This window comes from Sphaeramia orbicularis, chromosome 5 (genome assembly GCF_902148855.1).
Source record: "Sphaeramia orbicularis chromosome 5, fSphaOr1.1, whole genome shotgun sequence".
Classification (NCBI taxonomy): domain Eukaryota; kingdom Metazoa; phylum Chordata; class Actinopteri; order Kurtiformes; family Apogonidae; genus Sphaeramia; species Sphaeramia orbicularis.
Genome location: NC_043961.1, coordinates 46667155 through 46691402, shown reverse-complemented (window position 1 = coordinate 46691402; position 24248 = coordinate 46667155). Strand labels below are relative to the sequence as shown.

The window sequence follows — 24248 nt, the reverse complement described above, 5'->3', positions numbered from 1 at the left end:
TAATACCTGCAGAAATGTCATCTGGGTGTTGCGACCTTATTAAACTTAAACAAAAGTAATGTGTTTTTTTTTTCTTTTCAGCTTTTATAGTTTCAGGTAGTTGAGGTAGTAACTGTAGTTGAAGAGCCATCTTCTTATCAGTAATTGAAAAGCTGCGTGAAATATAAGGCAAGAATGAATCTGGATCTACATTAGTGAGTTACTTGACGAGGATTCTGCTCTTTACTAAATATTCCTGAAAGGATTTCTATGAGGCTATTGTTCATCTGTATTCTATGGACAAATATAGAACCTCCCTTAAATATAAATCAGAAATAAGATTAGTTATGTCTCTCATTTATATGCATGCAGTACGATAATAAAAAAGAAAAGATGATACTAATGTTAATAAAAAAAAACATTCAGATACTATTTAAAATGTGCAACACAAAGGCTGATAATGTAAGACATGCATGAGAGATATAAATTTTAATAGAAGTGTGGAATAAACACAGTGTGCAGCACACTTTACACATTACACACTTATTATAACACGCAAAGAAGATATAGAAAGAGACACGGACAACTTGGTCAAGAAACATAAATTCATCTTAAACCACCAACAGACTTAAAAGCAGGTAAAATGTAGACAGATTATCCCATATACACAACGTCTTTTTTAATTAAAATATTTTACTCTATACATGAGCATCTACTTTGTGCATGTACATTTATTTAGGACCCACTCCTTGGTCTACTGGATGGCCGAGATGACTTGGACAAGGACGATGGGAAGCCTGAACCAGAAGCCATTTATGAAACCAACTGCCACTGGGAGAGTTGCAACAAGGAGTTTGACACACAGGACCAGCTAGTTCATGTAAGAGACAGACACTGCAGACAGCACAGACAATAGGAAAAAGATGTTGGATGAATAAAAACTAGCACCTCATGTAACAATGTCTGTTTATTTTGTTCACAGCACATCAACAATGAGCACATCCATGGGGAGAAAAAGGAGTTTGTGTGTCACTGGCAGGAGTGCTCTCGAGAGCAGAGACCTTTCAAAGCCCAGTACATGCTGGTGGTTCACATGCGCAGACACACAGGGGAGAAGCCACACAAGTGCACTGTGAGTGTATATTTACCCTCTGTCTCGTCTTTGTGTTGTTATTTACACAAGTAGTTAATTGCCAGAAGAATGACAGACTTTTTGCATTAATTTCACGCTGCAGTATGAAATAATGTAAATACAGGCAAACAATATTAAACATTCAACTGCTTTCAAGTGCTTTATGTTTAGAAATTCCAACTGTATATGAGGCGACTATACCTTTTCTTTACAAAAGGATAGACACTGTGTTTGCTTTGTGGATTTACATAACGTCAGCCTCAAAAAGTATCTGCCAGTGTCGCTTGCTTTGGCTGTACCTTTTCCTAGAACATTAACCCCAAAAGGCTAATGTTCTGGATTAAAGGGGGCAGGTCAGGCTGACCTCTGTCCCTCTGTCCTCATACCTAGGTAATAAGTTAAGGTAAACTCCAATGACTGGATATCAGACTCAAAATAAATGGATTATTAGTCCAGGCAAGTAGAATCAAATGATAATTTTGTGGTAAATTTTCAAACCGTATAATTGTTAACATTTCTGTTTTAGTTCGAAGGCTGTAACAAGGCATACTCTCGCCTGGAGAATCTGAAGACCCACCTGCGCTCTCACACCGGAGAAAAACCATATGTTTGTGAACATGAAGGCTGCAACAAGGCCTTCTCTAATGCCTCAGACCGAGCCAAACACCAGAACAGAACTCACTCTAATGAGGTAATTTATTATACACAGTGGAAAATTAGGACAGTCATATTGTCTGAATGTGAACAATAGTGAAGTAATACTATAAACAGGTATAAAACTTGGTCACTTTCTCTAAAATAACATTTAGAATGAAGGGCTTTCTAAGATATATATTCACTGACAACTTGCTCCTTTCCAGAAACCCTATGTATGTAAGATCCCTGGCTGCACTAAACGGTACACAGACCCCAGCTCTCTGCGTAAACATGTAAAAACAGTACATGGTCCTGAGGCCCACATCACTAAGAAGCACCGTGGAGACACAGGCCCTCGACCACCCGGCTCAGCTATGACTCCTGGAGGCCAAAACACTGACCTACTGCTGGAGAAAGAGGAGACCCGCAGAGAGGACTGCAAACTGTTGGCCCCTGAAACTGCCCTGGTGGGTCACTTTTGACTTTGCTGATGCCCTAAAATTAAAGTAATCAAAAATATTTAAAGCGAGCAAGCTGATCTTTGGCAAATTAGTATATTTTATTTCTGGTGGGAACACTCATACAGCATAAACTGTTGAAAAACTTACAGCCTCATAAACTATGTTAATAGTGCCCATATAGACAGTAGATAATATCTAATATAATCAAAACGTTCAGATGAACATATAACTAATAAGTGTGACTTGAAGGCCAATAATAGAATAAAGTAATAATAAAAGCAACCAAGTATGTGAATGGAAACCATTAAAAAACCCTGAATAAAATTACAGTAAACTATAAATATATAAGTATAACACAATAAAATAATTAAGAATAAAATAAATAATGAAGACTCACATCATTTAAATGACCTGACATTACTTGAATTCTTTCAGAAATCTCAGCCGAGCCCTGGTGGTCAGTCATCCTGCAGTAGCGAACGCTCTCCACTGGGAAGCACCAACAACAATGACAGCGGGGTGGAGATGAACCTAAACGCAGCAGGCAGTCTGGAAGATCTGACAGCACTGGAGGATGGAGTCACAGGTGGAGGAGGTGGAGAACCAGGAGGTGTAGGAGGAACTATGGGAATGTCAGCACAGGCTCTGAAAAGGCTGGAGAACTTGAAGATTGACAAACTCAAGCAAATTCGCAGGCCAACCCCTCCTGGCCGCTGTGCCAGCAATAAGCTCCCTGCACTTCCTGGTATGTTATGTTATGTGATGGAATAAATGGGTCAGTCCATGTCATAACTCACCTGCACTTTCCAGTTCATATCATTAGTACACTCACAGTCAATGAAAACTTTGAGACCATATTTTTCAACATAATTTTTATTTTGAAACCCTAAACTGGAATTTTTTTCGTATGAATCATTTCTTTAGGATATTGGCATACAGAAACAAAAATCTAAAGTTTCCAGATAATTTCAAAACAAAAAACTTAAAAGAAAATGGCACCTGCAAACACACAGTCACAACAATAGCGTTCCTGGTCGGGAGTTGTCACTCTGTCTCACCCTGGATGTGGTCTATCGTCAACAGAGCCTGTCATGTTGTGGCGTTCAACCAGGATTGGGTTGTGAACAGCCCATACGCCTGGCTATATACTGTAGCTCAAACCGGCCTCCACCATACCCAGTGCCCGGAGACGTTGTTCACGTGATAGACATGGCATGATGAGTTCACTAGACTAATGGTGGCCTTTTTTGGGTCTTTATATAGGCCTTCAAAACCAACCCTCAAATTGTGCAGATCCCCACTGAGTATTGCTCAATGTGTATTTGGTCCACTTTTGCAAAGAGACCAACCCATGTGCAATGAACCGTGACAACATGACAACTCATCATTATCTCAACTACCCGAGCACTAAGTCATCAATAAATCCACAATGAATAATTACAACCCCCCTACAAGTAGAAATATGCAGACATTTCTACCTCAAAGTTTCTATTGACTGTCAGTATATGTGTGTTCCAAACCCCAATCATTTGTTTAGGTTTTCATTGAATTGGGTAGAAATTTGTATCAAACATAACAAAAAAAAACTTAAGTATAATGTGGACCATGTTGGTAGGCATTTAGTTAACTGTTGCTGAAATCAAATTAATGAACATGCATAATTTGTTAACAGAATTGTACAATTTGGATTTGTCTTAATTTTTTTATGGGAAAATGGTACAATTGATGTAAGTATATTAAAACATTAAAGAGTTTTTGTCACTTTCTCATCATGATATGGACACGGAGACCACTGGTGAGTTGGTATGGAGTGACCCAATAAATGACTGATAAATAATCATTAATTAAAATATATGGTCTAAGCTAAATAAGCTACATGTCTACGCTCTTCCTGTTGTTCATATTTAGGTTCAGGAGAGAACATGGCAATGTGTGCACCCTCTCCACTCCTTTCAAATCGCCGTGTTATGGAGCTGTCAAATCATGAGTTAGGAGGTGGCTCTTCGATTGGCTGCTCTAATGACAGGAGAGGAAGTGGCACAAGCAGCCTAAGCTCCGCCTATACTGTGAGCCGTCGCTCCTCCATGGTATCTCCTTACTTATCCAGTCGGCGTTCCAGTGAGGTTTCACAAATGGGTGGACCAGGAGGAGGGGGATGTCACCTCCTTGGCCCAGAGCACAGTGGAGGAGACCCTCTCTCTCCTGAGATGAATCGCAGAGGACCTCCGTGTCCTGGTGGAGGAGGAGGAGGACTGCCAGGTCTTCCCAACTTAACACCTGCCCAGCAGTACAGTCTGAAAGCCAAATATGCAGCTGCGACTGGTGGGCCTCCACCTACTCCTCTACCAAATATGGAACAGCCAGGTACCCCAGGGAGAAGAGGTGGCATATTAAGTGACTATCAGGGACAGCCCCTGCCTCCTTTCCTTCAACAAGGTGGTCCAAGACGGCACAGTGCTAACACAGAGTATGGCACTGGTGTCATATACCCTCACCAGGCTCCAGGTAACAACAGCAGGCGAGCCAGCGACCCAGTCCGATCAGCAGTGGATCCTCAAGCTCTCCCCAAGCGCTTCAACAGCCTGAATAATGTATCTATGATGGGCCGAAGGAACGCACTGCAGCACCGTGGCTCAGACACCAGTATCACCCGTCACATTTATTCCCCTCGGCCACCGAGCATTACAGAAAATGTAATGATGGAGGCCATGGGTATGGAATCCCACCTGGCTCCCATAGAGGCCAGGGACCGTTCCATGATGATGCCCCCTGGAGACAGAAATTTCATGGGATACCAGCAGCAGCAGCAGAGCCTTGGAGGGGGAGGTGGAGGGCCGATTTCAAACCAGCTGTCCCCAAGTCGTGACTCTCTAGGTTGCCAAGAACAAGGCTACAATCAGGGACACTACCAGCACCAGGGAGGAGAAGTTGCTTCCAGAGGTGGTGGAAGGCCAATTCACCCAGAAGGCATGTCCAATACACTTCTCCAACAGGCTGAGTACAGTATGAGCACCTGCCAGCTCAGTCCATCAGGCCCACATTATCCAGGTTTGGGCCAGGGCGGTGATGCTGGAGGAGGTCAATGGACAGACAACCAGGTTCAGACCCAGAGAGGAATGCAGTATTCAGACCCAAACATGCAACCTCAGCAGTCCCAAACACATTTCAACAATCAGACCGGTCTCTATAACAGTCCCAATGGAACTCATAAACTCACCATCAAGCCCGAACAACAGTTTCACCCTGGCATGGGAGGTGGAGATGCCTGTCAAAGTGCTAAGCTCCAACATCAGCAACAGCGGATGCTCCTCCAACAGGGTTACCAGCAGACCGGCCAAGTTATGATGAGAAACTCCAACAATCCCAGCTGCGACTTTCAAGGCCAGAACCAAAACTCTTTCCCAAGGGGAGGCAGCTTAAGCTTAGGCTGTGCAGGTTCTGCTCTAAGTGAAGGGCAGAGATCAGAAACCCCCATGATGCAAGTGAAAGAGATTATGGTGAGGAACTATGTGCAATCCCAACAAGCGCTCATGTGGGAACAACAGCAAGAACAACAGCAAAGTGGAATTAAACCTCCTCCACTTTCTGACAACATGGATATGAGTGCTCAAACCACCATGATCCAACACAGTCCACAGCACCAAAACCAGAGTCTGTACTCTAACCAGCCTTATTCATCCTACCCTAACCAGAACCTGGTCATGAGTCCTCAAGGCCACAGCCAGGGCCCGTCCTCTATGACTCCTAAAGACCAGCAACTAGCAAATCTTCAAGGCTCATGCTATGGTCAGGACATGGTGGTTCCCAGGCCCCCTCAAGGACGGAAACCTCTGAGTCGTCAAAACAGCTTGTCCCAAGTCGGAGCCTACTTGGGCAGCCCACCTCACCTTAGCCCTGTTCACTCCACCTCCAGCCCCAGACGAGGGGTCCGACTGCCCCCAGTCCAGCATCCGCAGCACCCACAGAATGAAATGTTCTCTCCTTCCAATAACAACAACATGTACTACTCAGGTCAGATCAGCATGGATATGGAGAAACACATAGACCCCCAAAATGGTCCTTGTCTGAGCCTGGATCCAACAGGTGGCACTAAATCAACACCTTACCCTGAGTCTGGGCCCATTTCCAATGCCTTAGAAAACCTGGACCTGGACAATGCTCGTATAGACTTCACCTCCATCATCGATGACACCGACTCTTCCTCATTTAATCCAGTCACCAATCCCCTCCCAGGTCAGCTCAGGTCTTCTTCGCAGGCCTCGTCCCGCCTTACCACGCCCCAGACATCTGTCAGCCTGGCTGCAGGCTCTGGCCTTTCCAACATGGCTGTGGGGGACATGACGTCCATGCTTACCTCACTAGCTGGGGAGAATAAATACCTGAACACCATGTCTTAAAGGAGGACTCTGAGGCAGCTTTTTTCCACATTTTTACAATCAAATCCAATTGTTTGTGTTTTAATAGAGATCCATATGTAGCCACAGGGCTTTATCATCCTGTCGCATATTGACTGTCCCTTGAACATTGAATGCCAGTTCAGGTAAAAAAAAGAACAAGTTTTTTAATTAGATCTTGGGTGTTTTACATTATTAGGCTGGACTTTTTTTAAACATCCATTAACCTTCAAAAATAGGAAACTCAATTGGGAGCAGATGCTACTGGACAACCATAGTACAGAAAAAATGCCATGTTATAAACCTTTGGCCTGCAGAATGAGACATAGCAACTCATATGGTCCCTCCCCTGGTTTAAAAACTCTTACAATCCCTAAACTTTAGAACCAAAGGTGTCTGATCAAACCCGCTTTGCTGTACTATTTTTTCACAGTTTGTACTTACTATTCTTCTGTGCCTTAATGTGAGTCACAGAGCTCTACGCCTGAAATGAAACTTTTGCTGAACTTTTTACAAACAGGCATTCCAGTCACATATGGCTGTGGTAACAGTGGAGCAGAGAAGGACATGTAAATAGGTTTTATATACATTTATATGTTGTGTATATGACGTCGGGGCAGTGGATGAATCACGATCTGCCTCGTGATAGACAGCTTTGAGCTCTCACATGGGAGGTAGTAAGATGCTTGATTGAAGAGCTGGATGTATGATGTACTTTTAGAGGAGAAATCGGTGCTACTAAACCATTATCTGTATCGCTTAGGATTTTGTTCTTGTCATGAACAACACACTCCACAAGTGGCTTACCAGTATTTTCACACAGTATGCATAAACACTCACATAGTACACACAGACACTCAGGACTTCTTCTTTGGTGTTCAGATGATGTGTATGTTGAAATTGCCTTTGCGGGACAGTGAGTTTGGACTCCACATGCTTACTGTAAGTGTTCCTAAAGCAACATCATTCTTTTGTTTTTTGTTTTTGTTTTGTTTTTTTTCAGAGGTGTTATAGTTACAAAATAGAAAGTGCCTTGCTCTCTCTGAGGTACATGGAGCTAAACTTAATTTAGTACATTTGCGTCAACTCCCTGCACATAATGCCTGATATATTCACAAATAATGCCTTCAAGAACATGAGCTCGACTCCGACTCGTACATGACTCAGCTGAGGATGACGGCTATTTTGAACACGACCTGAGCCAGCTGTTATGTATCTGTTAACAGACCAATAAAAGATGTATTGGAAAAACTGAGGTACATTCATAATACAGCGCTGCTGTAGGTTTGCTCTAATCCCAAAGAGGAGTTAAAAATTCTGATTACTAATTTAGGATAGGAGGTCAAGAAGAGGAATTTATATCAATCACTACCACTGTAGTGAAATATATACTGAATGGGTACAATAAGGTACTTTTGTGTGACTATTGAGTGGAACCATATGAAAGTAGGCTGCAGCCTTTTAGCTAATTTTACACTGTGGCTTTGCACTGACTACAGCACTGTGTGAAAAGGTCTCTGTCTTTTTGACTATTCACAGGAACCTCATTTTTATAGTAAAGAGTTATCACAGTATTTCTAATAGTCATTCAAGAACACAGATTGACCGCATTAGGCCACTTAAAAGTATTTTTGAAGCATTTTAAATTTGACGCATCAGAATTTGTAAAAAGTAATTTCTGCATTTGCGGAAATAAATTTCTGGGTTTTTAATTTTTTGGGAAAAAAATTCTACAACCTACCAAAGACACCTTAAAATCACAAGATAAAGATGCACAAATAGTCTATTTAACACAACACTAACTTTAGCAATACAGGCATAAATAATGACTTCTAGTGCTGTTCTGTAGAATGTGAGATGTTTTGTATAAATCTTTTTATATTAATGATCTTTATGGATGTTGCCTTCTTTGTGTGTGTTTTTATAACTGTCAACCTTCATTCTGACTTTTTTGCTGGCAAAAGAATATCACCTTTAGCAACAGAAAGCTATAATAGTAGCATTAACTATAATAGACAAAAGCCAAGTGTTATATTTTGTGTACAATTTTCTACATTTTTATACAAATGTGCTATATTTTACCAGTTTATGAATAAACATGTTCAGTTTGAATGCAAAGTGCTTGTCAGACCTTGTCAGTTTTTCGTACTTCTTTATTCAGAATGATGTTACCTTGAGCAGGTGACTAAGAACCAAGGACAAATGTGGGACAAAGAAGACATTTGAGTGGAACAATGCTGGATGTGTTACAGATACTGAGATACAGACTTATATTTAAACCTAGATTATATCTTATGAAAGGAACACATTCATAAAAAGCAAAAGTGCATTTTGTTGCCTCCGATCACCTTCACAACTCGGTATTTTTGAGCTCCAACAATTTAAAATAAATAAGAATAGGGATGTTTGAATAACAATAAATATTGATTTTTTATTTTTTTTTACTAAAGTTGTGAAAGCAAGTGTATGCTAATAAGCACTAAATCAACAAAAAAAAAGAGTAAAAACGAATACAAATGAACAAAAAACAACAAAATAATCAATAAAAGGAACAAGATTGTCAAAGATGTAGACAAATGAACGAAAAACAAGAAAATAATATAACTGACAAAATAAGTAACAAAATGAAGCAAATAAAATAAACTTGGTAAAAATGTGTATAAAAGAGCAAAACATGAACAAAACAATAAAATGAGCAAAAATCAACAAAATAACTACATGAACAAAAAATTAATAAATATATGTGTGTGTATTATATATATAATTTTTATTTATTTATTTTAAAAAAAGCAACAGTATGAACCAAATAATCAATAAAATAACAGAAACATTGCCTAAAAATGTTTGAGCTTGTGGGCTGTGGGGACAAGGGATGATAAAAATGCATGCAGTCCCACACAAAGCGACACCTGCTCACCATATGTATGTCTGTTGTTCAAACTGCAGTACTCAGCCATATCTGTCCCTTCGATTTCTACGGAAACAGATATTCTTTACACCATCTACCGTGTGGAGACTTGGCAAGGGGGTGCGTTCAACATTTGTTTCAGTGACTGGGGATTAATGCAGTGCCTCTTGTCCTCCAATAGAGAGCAGTGCAGCCTGAGAACAAGCAGACATGAGTCTTTCATTCATTGCAAATGGAAAACCATGGTTTAGCACTACACACTTTACAAGGGATTATTAACCCTGTAAGCAGAACAACTATATTTTGAATAAATGAAGGCATTTCTGAGTAAATTGAAAGGAAAGGTTTTCTGCATAAATTGTCCTCTCAGCTTCTCCCCACAGGCTTATTTGAAATAAAAACCCTTGTTATGGGTGAGTTCTGCCTGTCACTGCTATGGCATCGTACAGCAGAAAAAGAAAAGTGGATGAGTGTTAAATATGGCTTCTCCTGGTGACATCAGTGCCTGGACGAGCTCTCTGTGGTTGGTGGGGACATGAAACCGCTGAGTGCTGCCAGAAAGAAAAACTAGTTACACAAATCTCTCTCATAAAAATGACCAATAAGGCACCTCTGCGTTATAAGACTTAATATAAAAGGCAAATTGGAAGTGTGGACAGGGCTAAATGGTGCAGGCCTGAACCCTGAAATGATGTCTAGCCTATTCATGTTACAAATAGGCCTTGGAATTACAGAGGGATTTGTGTGAAATATTGCTTTTATTTTCTTCTAATGGAGTTAAAATGAACATTGGAATGATAGTTGTAATAATGATTTAGCTCTACACTTGTTAAACGTATACTTAATAAATGTTAGACAAAAATAAAAAGTCAATTCACTCACATTTCTTAATCAGGAGTCTTGTAAACATTAACATCGGACTACTTGTGATAGACCAAGCCATGTGTTAAACTGACAACTAACAAAGAAAGAAAACAACACAAAGATGTAAATACAACTGCTCTACACTTTGAATATGCTTATCCTCATAAAATTCTTTTCTGCCTTATTCGTCATTTTCATTCAGTAGTGTGTGGTCACTAACAGCTACCTGTCACTTATTCCGCTGTCTTTAATGTGCTTGTAAATCTAATGTACAGTTCTTTGCTGTTGTTATATTTTTAAAATTGTAATGTCATTACTTTTTTACAGTGTTGGCTCCTCTCTGGTTCAGGGGCCCCAGTGTACTCAGACTATATTGGCATTGTGGCGTTGTGGCATGGCACAGTAGACTCAAGGCAGCCACTACAGCCTGGCAGTGGTGCTGAAGTTGACTCATATGCTCCGAGCAAAAGGGAAGTTTTCCTGACAGACTACTGATTTGCAATCTGGCATGTATATGGAGACTACAGATTTGTGATTCGAAACAATAGCTGGATCTCCACGACAGGGTCGATTGGGGTTGTTTGTCACAGGAAGAGAAATGAAAAAAAAAAAAAAAGAGAGAGAAGAGAGAGCAGCATTTAGGCTGTTATCTTATAGTTTTTTCTGGATGTTTCAACTGTAACAGTGGTTGTTGAAGTTCTATCTGTGGAACTGTTAACACTTGTGGCCAATGCATTTACTGACTCTGTTAAACTGAAAGTACATTCAGTGTGTCAATTTATAACACACTTTTTACAAAGCTGTAAACACAACTCAGTGTTTCACACTTTATTTCATTGCGTGTGATGTGCATGTGTTGGAACCACAAAAAAGGTGAAATTCTGCCTTTTTAATGTCTTTATCTTTTATTCAATTTCATATTTGTTCATTTTTGTACATACTCTTGATACGCTTGATTTTGCATTTTGCTGATTGTTTGGTTAATTTTGTTAATTATTTTCCTCATTTTTAGTAATATTTTTGATTATTTCATTCATTATGTTGATAATTTGCTGAAATGTCCATTTTTTATTTAATATTGTGAAAGCCAATCACACCTCTAATTTAACTTTTTTTATAATTACAATTATTGTTATTTATTCACAGTAATGGCAAAATCCACAAGTGTTTTTGCATGATGTAATTGTTTGTGTCATATTTTGATGCTAAATGCCTCCAGTATTTCCTGAATTGTTTGTTTTTACAAGACATTCGTAATGTTTTGCTGATTTGGTGTGACATTATGTAGTAATGATAGTTTCAAAGACAGCACCTATACACAATCAGTGAAAAAATCAGCTGCACATTAATAGAAATTTGAAGAGAATTAGTACATGTTAGAGCTTCAGGTGCCCTTATTATATATTTGTTAATTGGAGGAAATCTCTTGTGAGATTCTCAAATATTTACAACACATCAGAAGCTGTTTTCACTGTTCTGAAACAGCCCAATAGTCAAATTAAGGATCTCAGAACAAGTCACACAAAACAAACTGTGAAATGTGACTGATCTGAATGCTGAATAAGCTCACTCCATTTGTTTAGTGTTTACACTGTACCCTCTTATTTGACATAGTAATTTACATTTCAGAGCCACTGACCTTCACTAAGTGGTTATTTTCCTCAAAAAACTGACATTTTTTGGAAGCGTTGTCTTGTTTGTGGCTTCAGGCTACAGTGATTGTTATGCAAAGCAGTGATAGTCTTTTTTTTTTTCCTTCTTTTTTTTTTTTTTTTTACCAACATTAAAGCATGTGTGTGCTTGAATTTTGCCATTATTCTTGTAAAGGTGTGTGCGCTGGATGGATACATAACAAAAGTCAGAGTAAATGTACAAAGTGGACACCATGCTCCACCATGATCTCCACTTTTTCTGCGGAGTTACAAATGGAAATGCCAAAATAAGAACAGAGCTTTTTCAAATGCAAAGAAGTGGGCAGCATAATGACTTTTCTCTTTTCTTGTCTTGCCATTCAGAGGGAGGCTTTTCTTTTCCTTTGTCACTTAGGTTGGCATATAATTAACTCCTGCTTAATATGCTGTTTAAGAGCTCTCCTCCCCATGCCAGAAGCTTTGAACCCATAGACCACAGACAGGGACAAAACCCCAGTGGGACTGCTTCCTCCGTACTCCTCCTTATATGTGTGTTGTACATGTGGGTTTGTATGTGTGCGAGTAAAAGTAGTTGTTTTAACAAGACAGTAAAAAAAAAACATTCTACCGCCGCAGGATTTTTTGTGTCTTTATCTTACTCTGCACAAAATGAGCGTTTAATGTACCTAAAAGCAGATCTTAAACATATGTTGCAGATTATTTCACCTTCCATCTTTCTTATTACCTAATTAATATAGTTTGACTTTTCAAAGTGAGGCACAAACAACACTTTTAATTCTTGTTTACCTGTGAATATGCTGGATAAAATATCTCTAGATGAAAAAGCAGATTTCTCTCAATCTGAATGTGTACTAATGCGTGAAACCTATGTGGACATAAGTGCAGAAGCAGCTCCCAGGACCTCTGAAGCACCTCTGCACCTCTGTGACCCTCGTCTGTAGCGGAGTTTATTGCTCCCTCTCCTTCCACCTCTTCTCCTCCCTCTCCTCCATCCAAACCTCCACAAAGGGATACGATGACCCCTCTGTCCCTCTCTGCACCCTCCCCACCACCTTCAGGATGCTTTCTCTTCCAGAATCCATAGAGACAAACCCCCCCAGCTGTCAGGATGGGTGAAGGAATGAAGGGGGAGGCTTTTTTTTTTCTTTCTTTTTTTTGGTTTTGTTTTGTTTTGTTTTTCATCAGAAGCTGACATGCGAGAAGAAAGGCTTCTTTGAAATGTTACTGTTGCAGTTTCAGAGCTATGACAAAGTGATCATGTGAATGTTTGGACTTTTAATAATTGTTAGTTCCACAAACCTTGTCATAGATTATTTTTAATACAGTAATTAAACTGATCCTAAGTTAATTTCATCTGGAATTTTCAGTCCACTATTTTAGATTTCTGAGGTTATGCCATTTTTTACTGTGAGCAATAATAGTTTTACTCAGATACTGCACTTTGCAGTTAGAATTTGAAGCGGTTGTACTTTTTTTTTCTTTTCTTTTTTTCCTTTTATGCATCTGTACACTTCTACGCCTATATAGTTGTCTAATAGCTTTCGCTCCTTTTCAGATTACAATTTTCCATCCTCTTCCTGTCCAGTGAAAACCACCTATCTCAAAATGTGATCATTCAGAATTAGGGATAAACTGAAGGATAAAGATTCTTTGTTGATCTGAGAAAACTCTCCTCCTCCTTTGACTGAATAAACTCTTTAAAATTGGAAAACACAGGCCTGAGCTCATGAAAATTTTGTCATGACAGCAACACTACAAATATATGATGATTTGATAGAATATGATTCATTGTTGTAAATTAACTTTTAAATGTGCACTTTTTGTTAATGCAATCAAATGTGGCAAAAGGACATCACCTCAAACAAGAAGGAAATAGTAAATTGACCCAATGTGTCAGAAATAATTGATTTTATACTCAGTGGTTGAATGCGTCCCTCAGGTCTTAAAGTTAGATACAAATTTGAGTCATTTACTTGACCATTTTCATTTACAGACTTGTACTTCTACTTGATCTGTATCTAAAAATATTATTCTGTGTATTCAAGTGCATTAATTTGACAACTTTATTCATTCTCTAATACCCTGTTGGATCCACTAGAAAATACAAACACAGCAAATGTGGAAACATACCTGTTTTTTTGGAGCATTTGTAAAGTTACCTTTTTAAAGATGAATATAGTTCTCGCAAGACGACAATGCTACAAATACATGATGCTCTGACAGAGCATAAAGCATGTCTGTGGATTAAACTTCCTCTATTTCCTCCTATTAGAAAAATAACATGTATCAATCCAGCAGTAAAATGAGTGAAAAACAAAATGTATAATAGTAACACACCAACATAGACCTCTATACTCCACAATGAACAATTTAACTGTTCATACTTTCAGTACATTTTTGGTGATACTGATATACTTTTTACTTTTACTTGTAGTGGAGTATTTCACAGTGTGTGCTTCAACTGCTTAACAGTAGTTTTTGATTTCCTTCAGATGAATCAATTATCCAGAGCCTTAACAGTTTCCAGTAGAGTTACTTTTTCATTTGTCTTAATCATACCCTGATCGTCTGTGCTTTGGGGTGGAGGGGAGAGGTGGGCTATACTTCACTGAATCACCATCCACCTCTTAACGTGTTTCTTTCAGGTAATCTCTCCTTTTACTTCTCTAATCTGTTTCACTGTGTAAGATCCCACTTTGTGTACTCCACGCAGACTCTATAGCAGGGCCACATTATGCGCGGTGAAAAGCCACCCGGCTAGCTTTTATTATCTGCCGGAGTCGGGGGGCTCTAGAAAAACTAAGGTGGGGGTCCTGAACGCCGTGTTAGAGTTTTAGTTCGGATGTTTTTTTCAGTTGCAAAACAGATTACGGTCCAGGTTGCAACACAATAGCCTGTCAATGCACGACTTCCTACAGCCATCCAGAGGTGAATGGGGGCGCAGGACGGGGTCCACTCCGGGGTACTAGGGCGCAGGTGCGATGCGCATAATAGTTAAGTAATAAAACACACAGAGAGGGGAGGAGGAGGAGGGAGGACGGTGAGGGGGGAGGAAGCCGCGCACATACCTGTTGTCATTAACCTACAGTGAGTATTATGGTTTATTAGTGGAAAAGTCACAAGTAATTGGAGTTAACAGCTCATTCACACCTTTTTTAAAGACGGTTACAGAGCAGCGCGTTTCTCTGAATGCGCATCAGAATCCACACGAGTGACGACTTGTTCGGTCAGAATCCGAAAGCTTTTGAAAAAGTGTGAACTTTAAAATCCTTCAATCCCATAAACGTTAATGCCCGAATTTCCTTAAAAGCAAGTATCATATTCTTGTCTTTACGCACAGATTCTGTAGGTCGCATAAGTGTTCAATGGTGAAAAAAAAAAAAAAAGTGTGATTCATGTTGGAGACACATCGACACTCACAAATGTAACGCAGGAAATTTCGGAATTCTCTCAAACTATGTCTTGTCTTGAAACGCATGTTTTGTTTGTTTGTATGTTTAACCAACAGTTCCAGCTCCATCCGATGGATAAGGGGTCTTGGTTGCGCGCTGACCCTCAAACTCCGGTGCTGACATCACTCCTCCTCACTCGCTCACGGCTCGTCGCCTCTCGCTTGGAGTCACATCAAGATCTATGAGGCTGATTCTCCCGATGTGACCGAAGGCAATGCCTCAGCGCCATTCATTCTCAGGCAGCAGACACACACACACACACACATACATACACACACACACACTCAGGACTTAAACTCGCCACACGCCTCGCACCAACACCAGCACCACCGACGCTGCTCTCTATAGTCTGGACCACTTATTTTGAGAGACGGTTAAAAACGTGAACGATGACAGAAGAAAGTAGGGGAAAACGGAGGAAACAAGCCAACCCCAGGAGGAATCGAGGTAAGGAAACGCGCTGCGCTACAAAAGTTTGGAAGAAGTTTGTATCAGTGGTGAGAAGCCCTTATGCGATGTTTTCTACAGATTATCTTGAAAATATAAATTCTTGACCAGAATTGTGGTGATTCAGTGCAGTTTTTATATCAAAGAGACTTTTTGCTTTTTTTTTGTTTTTGCTCAAACATGTCTTAATTTTCACTTGGCACAGTTGAACCGTTATCTTTGGTCATCTATTCTACCTGTAGACACGCTGAGGCAAAGCAACACAATCACAAGGCGTTTTGGACAATCCCGTAATGACCTGCATCACATGGAATATTTTATAAAGATAGGAAAGGTGCACGCAAACATTCGTCTGTTCAGATCCGACATGTTTTCGCTCCTCAGGCAGTCACATACTCAGTGCGTCTTTATTTACATTCAAGGTAAAGTTTTGTTCCTCTAAACACTGAATGATTACTTTCTAGGATCCTGTTCTCATTCTTGCATAGTGGCATGACTTTTAATATCATTGAGAACCTATTGCTTATACCAGCCATTTAAATACAGATTAAAAACCGAAATATTAAATAAAAAATCACGACAAAATGCCATACTTTTTTTTATCCGATTTCCTGTCACTTGCATTTGAAACCAAATTATTAATATATAGTTCATCAGAAAATTTTCAGGAAATACATCAAATCTGACAACTCATAAAGTTTTTATGTATCAGATGTGCATTTTTATTTTACCTGCTACGATCACATGTTGCTTCCTTTGTAGTGCTCCATATGAATCAGCAGTTTCTTTTTTCTTTCTTTTTTTTTTAACAACACTAGCAATCACTTTATCATGAATTCTTGGAAATCCAAGTTGACTTTCAACATTGAGATTATGACACTTCTCAGTTCATGTGAATGCACTTCCTAAAACAGTGTGGGGGAACTTTGACAGAGTATGCTGAATTCATGAGGACTTTACTGAGACTTTTTCTAAACTCTTGCAGTAGCAGCAGGTAGAGCACTGGCATTATTTCTTTTGAGGTGCCCTGCAGTCACAAACTCAAGTAATGACATGGTACATATGCAGACTCTGCACAGATACATTTCTAAACATTTGTTCTTCCATCTCCATCTGATGAGCAAATGTTGATGTTAGAACCAAAACTGTAGAAGTATCTGCAACACTGACTGGTTTACCAAACAGTAAACCCTAAAACTAAATACCCTTAATCTAAAACTTGCGGGGTTTATGGATAAAGTGTCATGGCTGGTTGCTCTGTTTTACAAAAGCAATAGTGAAATAGAAGAAATAGATTTTGTGGTGACTGACAGGATGTTTTGTCCCTAGGAAGAGTGCAAAATATAGAAACTATTCTGGCTTTCATTTAACTTTCTAGAGGCACTGCAAATGATACAACAAACTTGTTTACTCTGTATCTGCCAAGCAACTGCCACTAAACTATTTGCTGTAAAGATTATTTTACTTATTTTAGTCTGTGGTAAGTGCTTCCTCATTTTATTCAGAGAGGTGTGGAGCTCCGGGTGTCACCAGGGTGAGATCCTTCCTGGCTGCTTTAGCGTTAAGTGTGTGCTCGGGTTTTGTGTGCACTCGTACACACACAAACACACACATGCAAACTCTCACCTTTGACTGTCATGTAGCAGTTTACCGACCGACTGCATCCTATTTCACAAATCAACAGCATCGCACTGCTGTGAAAGCTATCAGCCAAAAAGACACGCTTACTGACAAGGACCTGTCACTTATCTGGCGGTCCAGTTCGTTTAATTCCTGCAGTGACCTCAGAGGAGAGATTATCATCAAATTCAGTCAATATGTGACAGCATCTACTGAGTAATGCTGGAATCTGAGGAGCTGAAAGTGTCTTGAAAGTGACTGTAGAATGTTAAAGAGTATTAGTGTAAATACACTCAACCTGGAGTGTCTGTACCTCCACAGATGACTGGTGGTACTTGTAAAGGAGCTTTGATAAAATCTTATAAACCCACATGCTTTTGTTAAGAGGCAAAATTAAACAAACCACATTACAAACTGATTACATGCATATTTTTAGTAAATGTAGCGTAAGCTGATGAAAAAAAAAATAGCTGAAACACTTTAAAAAATGTGTAAAAACTGTTTAGGGAGAAAGCAGATAAGGTGAAATAGTTATTTAATTGTAATGAAGTGCTTCATGACAGGCTAAAAGTAACAGAAAAGTACAAAAAAGTAGAAAATGTTTGAGTTTTTCATACTTTTCTAGTCCATATGTATCAGGTCAGTAAAGGGGTTCCTGATCTTATTGATTGCACTCTGGGGGGGCCACCAGACAAAAGAACATCGGGAACCACTGATCTACTGTCAGCTAAGGCCATAGTCGTGGCTGCTTTTCCCCTGTTGGATTAAATTTTTTATTGTGTAACGACTGTGCAGATGGCATGCTTACCACACACATTCATCAGCGCATGGGAAAGTTGTGTTTGAGTGTGTTTGATCTGCATGCTGCATGCTCATCTTCATGTCGGTGTTGAAGTGTGTGTACGTGTTAACGCTGTGTGTAGGATTTGGAATGTGCTGTGCGAGTAGGGAGTTAAAGGTCCTTGATAAAACCAAATGAATTTGGGCAGGCCAGACTCATAAGACAGCGATTTAGGGATCTTGTCCAAACCATAAGAAAGAGAAAAACATAGGCTGACTTTTCTTCTCTGTCCAAGGCGCCTATTGATTATGTCTCTGTCTACCCTAATAAAACTGTCAATGTTCACCAATATCAACCAATGTGAGGAAATTACTAGACATCATTCCTGGCAGATTAAAGGCAGCCCTGGTAACAATCTCAGGGCTGTGTGGAAGTGGCATGTACATCTGAAATGATGACCTGTAAACAGTGGTGGAAGAAGTATTCAAAGCCCTCACTTAAAGGAAAAACCACAAGTAGAAGCTCTGCAATGAAAACTTTGTAAAGTATCAGCAAAATGACATTAAAGTACAAAAACTCAAAGTGTTCACTCTGCAGTAAAGTGGTTTTATTATTATATATGATCTTTTAGATTCATTTTACTGCTGCATTCAGGGGTATGTTGCATTTTACTGCTCCTCATGGGTAATGTTGAGCTCATTTTATCTACTTTATATACTGCGTGTAGCATCACTGTCCTGTGAGAACCATGCACCTTTAGAGAGTCAACTTTTAATAAGCTCAGAAAACAGCTTTGTGATGATGTATTTTCCAACGAATGCAAGGGAGGTTTTAACAGCTTAAGTAAGCCGTTGGATAAATGTATTGAATTAAAAATATTAAAATGTAAAGTAGGATGAAATAGAAGTAGCCAAGTGAAGTATGCACTTCTTTACCACATTTTGGAGTTATTAAAAATATGTCATTACTCTTCAATGTACAGAAGCCAAAAATATGTAAAAGTGCTACGAACATGTTGTAGGCTCTAAAGGTGCAGTATTCAATACAGTGTTCATCCTCAAAAATCATTGCGGTAAGCTGATTAAAAGCTATATTGTTATCAGGAGCAGTGGCCATTTCCTATTCTCAGTAAAGGAACCACCGTTTAGGTTCAGAGTTTGGTCAAGTTTGTCATTTACAGAATGTTTGCTGGCTTGTGTTGACTTCCCTACACCCAGGCATCTTAACCAGAATGACATCCATAGAGCTCATCAGACTCACTCAAACCATCGCCTTTGAATCATGATGAACATATTTGGTCCTGCGGCCTTTGCGCTTCATGTTTTTGTTCATGTCCATGATCAGCCTCATGCCTTTGTTGGAGTTGATGTGCCTTTTTAAGAGAGTGCTTTCTCTTTCCCTGTTTCCCTGCTCGCTCTTTCTCATTTTTTCTTCTTTTTTCAAGTGCCAATTTATTTAAACTCCTTTCCCCTTTTCTTCTTTCTCCTTCATTGATTTCCAAACCCCAGTCTTTGTATGCAGCTGGGGCCCAGCTGTGTGTCTGTGACTGTGTATGTGTGTGTATGTGTGTTCATGTGTGTGTTTGTGTGTGGGTTTTTCTGGCACACTGCTGCCACAGTGAGTACAGCACACTGTACACAAAGGACTTGAGCAGCAAAAAAGAGAGGGAAATAGAGAAAGAAAGAGAATAGGGGGGAAAATACTGGAACGAGAAGAACTGACACGCTTGTACTGTACAGAGCAAAGAGGCGGGGCTTTTTGGATCAGGCCTAGTTTAACGGCAGATGTATCGGCACTCAGGGATGAGGGTGGGGAAAGCGAGACAGCAATGAAGAGCCCAGGCTCCACAGTTTATTACCAGGACTCTTCAAGGGGCTCAGCTCAGGCGTCAGAACCAGCGGGTGGGAGGGACACAGAAGAAGAAAAGAGAGGAGGATGAGAGAGGTGGGGAACTGATGGGGCTGACAGGGTTGGAGACAGCCAAAACAGCTCTTCAGCGTGAGAACGTGAGGGACGGATGGGGCGTGCGGAGTAGAGACAAGAGACGAGACGGGTGACAGTGGGATAATCTAAGTGTTTCCTCGTTTGTTCCCACAGCTCCAAGTGTCACTGACTTCTCTCATCCTAATTCTGTGTGTCTGATCTGAACAGCAGTAATGGGGAATCCCTTGATTGAGTCCCTCTGGTATTCCACATGTTTATTCAATTATTGCTCATTCAGATGTTTCACATGTAGCCAGAGCAGTCCAATGGCTTTTTGTACATTCCTGCCTCATAGTTGCCACACTGTCAATCCACTCCAGGAGGAATTATTTAGAAAGTTTACAGTGCCATGGCAGGATTAGTGCACTCTGGGGAGGTTCCTCTGAATTCTACCCCGGCACAGGGTTAGGGGAATACCAGAATACATGCATTTACATCACAAAATATGATCAACTGTGTTTAGTCCTGGTTACAATTAAATAGGTGGTGATCAGTTAGTTTTCTTAAAGTGAATAGACGACTTATATTGATTACATTCTCTTGAGGATGTAACGGTTGTTTCATAAATTTATATGAATGATTAACAGATTTCATAACAGTTCAGTCTGTCATATCTAATAAAGATTTCTTTGTCGCCCATTTCCAAAAGGGATGATAAATGACAACAATGACAAAACAAGCAAACAGAAAATAACACTGGCATCAGCTGCTGTTATAATTGTCCATTTTATCAGCCAAGACTTTCACAGTACTCTTTTGAGAACAATGCCTTATGTCATGGCAATAAATACTGTGATAGTGATAAAATCCGAGTGGGTTGGCAACCAAAATGCACAATAATTTGAACTGTAAATCTATATGTACATTTAGGTTACTGCAATTTATGTCCTATCTTTTTTGGCCATCCCAAGCTGTTGGGAAAACTAAAAAGTACAAACTGCCTTTTTGTGAAAATGCACATCTGAAACCAAGAAAATGTTCTACTTTGGAAGTGCAAATTCACAGTTTTACTTTTTGTAAAAATCTTTGTGTACTCTTTTTAGCTCTAACTTGACACTGTGGAAAATAAAATGTCAGAGAAAAACGAGCTGTAGACAAATCATTGTACCACTTTTGTACTTTCATGTTCTTATATCTGAAATCTTTAAAGTAGTCTTTCATGTAGATGAAGAGTGGAGTGACTCCTGGGTTCAGTCCATGACATTTTTTTGTGAATGACACTCAATCACATTGTTACAGCGACATCAGGGTAAAACAATGATGAAGCAATCTAAAGTATTAAAATATTTTACTCAGTTTGAATAATCTAGTGGAATAATCTTATAGATTACATTTAAGGCCATATGTTATATAATAAATACATTTTGCTGGAAAAGTAACCTTCTAGTGCCCTGACAAATTTTTATATTTCACAAGATGTTAAAATAAATGTTCTGTTTGTTGTGATAAAATACAAAGTTTTATTATGTGAATGCTCTCGATAATTAATGATCATATCCTATTTTCCATTTTATTTATCATATTTAATTCAGTGTAATTGTCAGGAAAGGGTACATTTGTTGTAAGAGACTGGGACAATAGTGAACCCAGGACTTTATTAGAAAACATTAGTGCAGTGTAGCAAAGGATCACACCTCAGATAAAATGTAAGATAGTGTTAATAACCATACAGTGTGTGTGTGTGTGTGTGTGTGTGTGTGTGTATGTGTGTATGCACTTTTCACACATTTACCACCAACTGTATTTTGCCGTTTCTCACTCATGCAGTCATTTCTTTTTTTCACATTAAAGGGGTTTTATCTGATAGAAAACATTTTTATGTTGTATACTCCGATGTTGCATATTCATCCCTCTAAATTTTTTGACATTTCTTATCTGCAGCGCTATTATTGTATTCTTTATTTCATCGCTTTGGCAGGACAGCATTAAGTCTAATTGTAGATCTTCCTTTTGTAGTGAGCATCATGTATTTAATATGCTGCACATGTTTGACAGAATGAAAAAGGTTCGAACTCTCCAAATAGGCAGGCTCTCTGCGTACAATTTATAGATATGTGCTGTTTTATCACACCTCAAATTAAATTTGGAAACCCTGCTTCAGCTGTCATGTATTACAAGGCCCAGATGGGTGGCAGAGAGGAGAGAGAGGAGAGACACAGATGGAGAGAGAAAGGCAGGCAAACTCATTCAGCTGCTTCAGAGTGCCAGCATTTGCCTGGAAGGCCATGAAGTATCCAGAGTCTGCAGTTAAGTAAAAGCACAAATACCACAGTCAAACAAGTGAAAGTTGTGCTTCCAAAACATCACTTCAGGAAAACTGAATATGAAGTTAAACTATTAAAAGTCCAAGTGGTTATTGTGCAGTAAAATCGTGTTTTTATATACGATTTTGATTCATATTCCTCGTGCACTGTGTGCACGTTTCATGTTAATACTGCACATATTGCGTTCTATTCTTTTGGTTTTTTGAAGTGTCAATTCTGAACCACATATCTACATGTAAAGAGCCAATCCTTTGTTAATTAATAGGTCAAATAATCCTGAATTTAGTCTTCAGAGAGCTGGAAGACTGTATTTAATCCTCTTTTTCAGCAACTGCTTAAGCAAAAAAACACTTGCATACATGATTATGGCATATTTTCACATATGACATCAAATCATACAAGCTATGAAGAATTTTATGAGATCTGAAAACAGCAGAACGTTGTGGATCCGGAGGATTTTTTTGTCTAACATTTACAAGCATCAAAAGGTACTTTAATTTTCACTTCACTTTTGACTTCAGGAATAGACAACACTATTCATGCATGATGTCATTCATATATATGTTTTTTATTATATCAACATTTGACCTGAATTGTTTTATAAGAGTTAAGGCTGAGCTTATTTGTACATACTGTTAATGTCATATGAGAACCATGCATCTATAGTGTCAGCTTTTTTTCCCCTGAGCTCAAGAAAACAGGCCTGTTTTCAGTTTTGTGATGATTCATTTTGTAATAATAATAATAATACTAATAATACTAATAATAATAATACATTTTATTTGTAACGCACTTTACCTCAAAGTGCACAACAGCAACAATATATAATAAAAAAACAACAGATAAAATCAGATAAAATCAATTAAAAGTGTTTATTCATCTTAAGATTTCAATAAAGTACTAGGTAAAATAATTTATGCTGTTAGACAAATATACAGAATAAAAGTATGAGGCAGTCAAGTAGAAGTAGCAAGACAATAAAATGTCAAGGCTCAAGTGTGTTCACTTACCGTAAGTGTGTAGTTAATTGCAACACTGAAAGAGAATAAAATAGGGGGAGTTTGATGTATGGTGTGTATGAACTCAAGTATATACTGGGATTAGTTTAGGATCTGCAACAGTCACCAGAAAATCTTATGCCTTCTGGGTCAAGAAAGGAGTCGGGGTTTCTGGTTTCATCACTTTACTTCTCTCTGTTTTTGTTTGTTTGTTTGTTTATTTTACCTTTTTTTGCCACCCATTCCCACCCCTATTTTCATCTCTGTAGCTTTCCAATCCATTTTGAATAAATCTTTTACGACACGCTGTCCCTTCACTTTCCATTACCACTACAAACAGTCCTCACTACTGCTTATGAAAAGTTGTGCAAATAAAATTAATCTTTTAAATCATCTGATGTAGAATGACAGTTTTATACATCTATCTTACTAATTAAATGCAAACATTGTCCCTAATGGTACAAAACAACAGCTATGATTATGTACACTGATTGGGAATTTTTTAAGCCACTGCATTGCAAAATCTGACAAATTTGTTCTCACAGGAGGCTATTTATAGCATCACTAACACTCCATCTCGCTTGATAATAAATCACATAAAAGAGAAAGAAGAAATACATGTTTCCATTGGGTGTTCAGGGTGGAGGAGCCACTGAGAGCTTCCTCTGCAGGGCCTG

At 39.0% G+C, this 24248-nt stretch overlaps 2 protein-coding genes across 2 annotated transcripts in view; both read left to right on the top strand.

The window, feature by feature from the left end:
* gli1 (GLI family zinc finger 1) overlaps positions 1–8264 on the top strand; it is a 71253-nt gene extending 62989 nt beyond the window's left edge. The window contains exons 8-13 of the mRNA XM_030135370.1: positions 719–859; positions 962–1111; positions 1638–1802; positions 1972–2214; positions 2644–2953; positions 4117–8264. Coding sequence (XP_029991230.1) covers positions 719–859; positions 962–1111; positions 1638–1802; positions 1972–2214; positions 2644–2953; positions 4117–6605 — 3498 coding nt within the window. The 3' untranslated portion in view covers positions 6606–8264. The remainder of the gene's footprint in view (positions 1–718; positions 860–961; positions 1112–1637; positions 1803–1971; positions 2215–2643; positions 2954–4116) is intronic.
* A 7519-nt stretch (positions 8265–15783) lies between these two features.
* Positions 15784–24248, top strand: part of LOC115419409 (zinc finger E-box-binding homeobox 2) — a 34003-nt gene continuing 25538 nt past the window's right edge. The window contains exon 1 of the mRNA XM_030134155.1: positions 15784–15925. Coding sequence (XP_029990015.1) covers positions 15868–15925 — 58 coding nt within the window. The 5' untranslated portion in view covers positions 15784–15867. The remainder of the gene's footprint in view (positions 15926–24248) is intronic.